Source organism: Solanum stenotomum, unplaced genomic scaffold, assembly GCF_019186545.1.
Source record: "Solanum stenotomum isolate F172 unplaced genomic scaffold, ASM1918654v1 scaffold5964, whole genome shotgun sequence".
Taxonomy (NCBI): domain Eukaryota; kingdom Viridiplantae; phylum Streptophyta; class Magnoliopsida; order Solanales; family Solanaceae; genus Solanum; species Solanum stenotomum.
In genome coordinates, this window is record NW_026035977.1 from 4725 (window position 1) to 7404 (window position 2680).

Genomic DNA, 2680 nt, shown 5'->3' on the forward strand with positions numbered 1-2680 from the left:
CCAACAATCGTTATATTTGGCGTTGGAAGAGTAAAGAATTGGCCGCGACAATTGCGATGATTGTGCATCGAGATATTGCATATGATGATTTTGCGAATAAAATCATTACTTGTTGTAAATTAAATTGTGAGTTGAAAGATATTGTGATCACTTACCTGCATAGTTGTGGTGAAAAGCATAAGACGGCTCCTTTTAAGATAAATGATCAACTTAGTTTAAGTACTTATTTGGAAGATGAGCCTAGAGGTGTTTTAAGGATCTACATGATTGAAAGATTGGTGGAGAATCATAATTTATGTGATGACCAACAAGTGTTGAACGATGAATGTGGTAGGATGAATATGAATATTCCGAATGAAGAGCGTGAAGGTCAACATATTCTTTCTCCTGAAGTTCGGAATAGATTGTCCATTATTGGTGAAGTTGCTGATAGGCAAGTACTATGAACTCATAAATTTACTTATTTCTAAAAGTTCATCCTCTTTGTACACTTAATTAATTTTTGCTTTAGCTGATAATTAATTAACTTAATGCAGTCATGCTCAAGATGATGGAACATGTTTTTGCAAAGATATGTCGTTTAAGAATAAACAAGAATTAGATATTGCATTGAAAATTGCTTGTGTCAAAAAAGATTTTAGATTGAAGAAGGTAATTAATACATGTTCAGTGTATTGTGTCAAATGTGAGCATCTTGAGTGCAAGTGGTGGCTAAGAGCGGTGAAAGTTGAAAATTCTGATAGATTTTATATTAAATAGTATGAAAAGATGCATACATGTGGCTCGGAACATCTTACGAGTCATAATCCACATGCCACAACAAAAGTCATTGGAGCATACTTCAAAGATAGATATCCCGAAGGTAAAGGTCCATCTACAAAAGATTTGAAAAACTCTATTCGTATTGAATTGGGATGCAAGGTTAGTTATTGGAAAGTTTGGAAGGGTAGCGAGATTGCAAAGTCTTTGGTAAGAAGGACACATGAACATGGATATGAAGTGATTGATGTGTATAGTCATATGCTTAGGACATCTAATCCGGGAAGTAAAACGGCGTTGAAGATTGATGAAAATGGCAGGTTCAAGTACTTTTTTGTGGCATATGGAGCTTGGATCTTGGTTTCGCACAAATGAGAAAAGTCATAGCTGTTGATGGGACATTTTTGAGAAGTAAATATGGTGGTGTGTTATTGTCTGCTGTTGCACAGGATGCGGAGAATCATATTTTTCCGGTGACATTTTGCGTAGTAGACTCTGAATGTGATGCTTCCTACCGATACTTTTTCGAGCAATTGAGAAGTTTTGTACTTGATACTCCTGAATTGTGCATAATCTCTGATAGACATCAAAGTATTAGAAAAATGGTTTCAATTGTATTTCCTTTAGCTCATTATGGTTGTTGCATGAGGCACTTAGGAGAAAATATTCGAAATAATTTTCACAATGCGAGTGTTGTCTACCACTTTTATAAGGCGGCAAAAGCATATAATATTGATGTGTTCAGTGATCATTTTAATCGGATAAGAGATTTGGTTCCACAGGCTGCCACACATCTTGAACGCATTGGATTTCACCGATGGAGCAGGGCATTCTTTCTCGGAAATAGGTAAAATTTGTTATAGTTATTATTGATAGTTGGTATAACTACTACAGTTTTTTATAGCAACTGCTGCAATTTTTTATAGTAACTGCTGCACTTATTTCAGTACCTGCTGAGAAATATGCAACAATTGTTATAAAAACTATACAACAGTTAAAAACACATACTTATAATATATTATTGGACACTTATATGTTACAGGTACAATATTATGACGACAAATATTGCTGAGTCGGTTAACTCAATGTTTCTTGATGAAAGAGAATATCCCATTACTGCTCTATTTGATGCAATAAACAGGCGATTTGCAGAAAAATTTCATAAGAGACGTATGAAATTCATTAATGCACCAACCATCTTCGTCCCTTCGATAGAAAAAGACATTGCAAAAAATATTAATCTGGGGAACAAGCTATTGGTCCATCAAACTGCCAACTACAAGTATATTGTCACTGGTCAAGATGAAGTTGCAACAGTTGATTTGCTAGCCAAATCTTGTACTTGTAAAGTTTTTGACATTGACAAAGTACTTGTCCACATGCTATGGCAGCGCTTCGATGCCAATATGGTGATGACTATGGGAGACGCATTTATGAGTACTCCTCTTCGTATTACAATGTAGAGGTATACCTTATTGCATATGTGGAGGAAATTAAACCGGTGCCATCTGAAGAAACTTGGGAAGTTCCTATTGAGATTTTAGAGAGAAAAATATCTTCTCCATTTGTTGAGCCAGGCAAGGTTGGAAGAAGGTCCTCAAAAAGACATAAAGGAATCGGGGAATCATTTTCAACGAAGAAAAATAAATGTTCTTTATGCAAAAGAATTGGTCACAAGAGAACTACATGTTCCGAGCGAAATGTTGCATAAAAACACATTTGTTCTTCTTGTTTTTTGTGAACATATTTGATCTTATCTTTTTTGGTACTAATTGTTGTTTTTGTTGTTAATATTTGTGAACACGTTTGATCTTATCTATTTTGGTACTAATTGTTGTTATTTTGATTGTAAGAGCATATTTTATTTTATTGTTATTCTTATTATTACTTTATTACTTGTTGTAGAGAATTTTAGCAATTG

At 34.3% G+C, this 2680-nt stretch overlaps 1 protein-coding gene across 1 annotated transcript; it reads left to right on the forward strand.

Annotated features, from left to right (window-relative positions):
* The first annotated feature begins 1130 nt into the window (after positions 1–1130).
* Positions 1131–2222, forward strand: LOC125852814 (uncharacterized). Its single transcript, XM_049532503.1, has 2 exons — positions 1131–1606; positions 1802–2222. The coding sequence occupies exons 1-2, from the start codon at positions 1131–1133 to the stop codon at positions 2220–2222; spliced, it is 897 nt and encodes a 298-aa protein (XP_049388460.1).
* Positions 2223–2680: the final 458 nt, after the last annotated feature.

Excerpts from the sequence above, each read along its gene's own strand:
- LOC125852814 (XM_049532503.1), top strand. The coding sequence starts at position 1,131 with ATGAGAAAAGTCATAGCTGTTGATGGGACATTTTTGAGAAGTAAATAT. Across the intron at positions 1,607-1,801 it reads GCATTCTTTCTCGGAAATAG|GTACAATATTATGACGACAA; the intron begins GTAAAATTTGTT and ends TATATGTTACAG.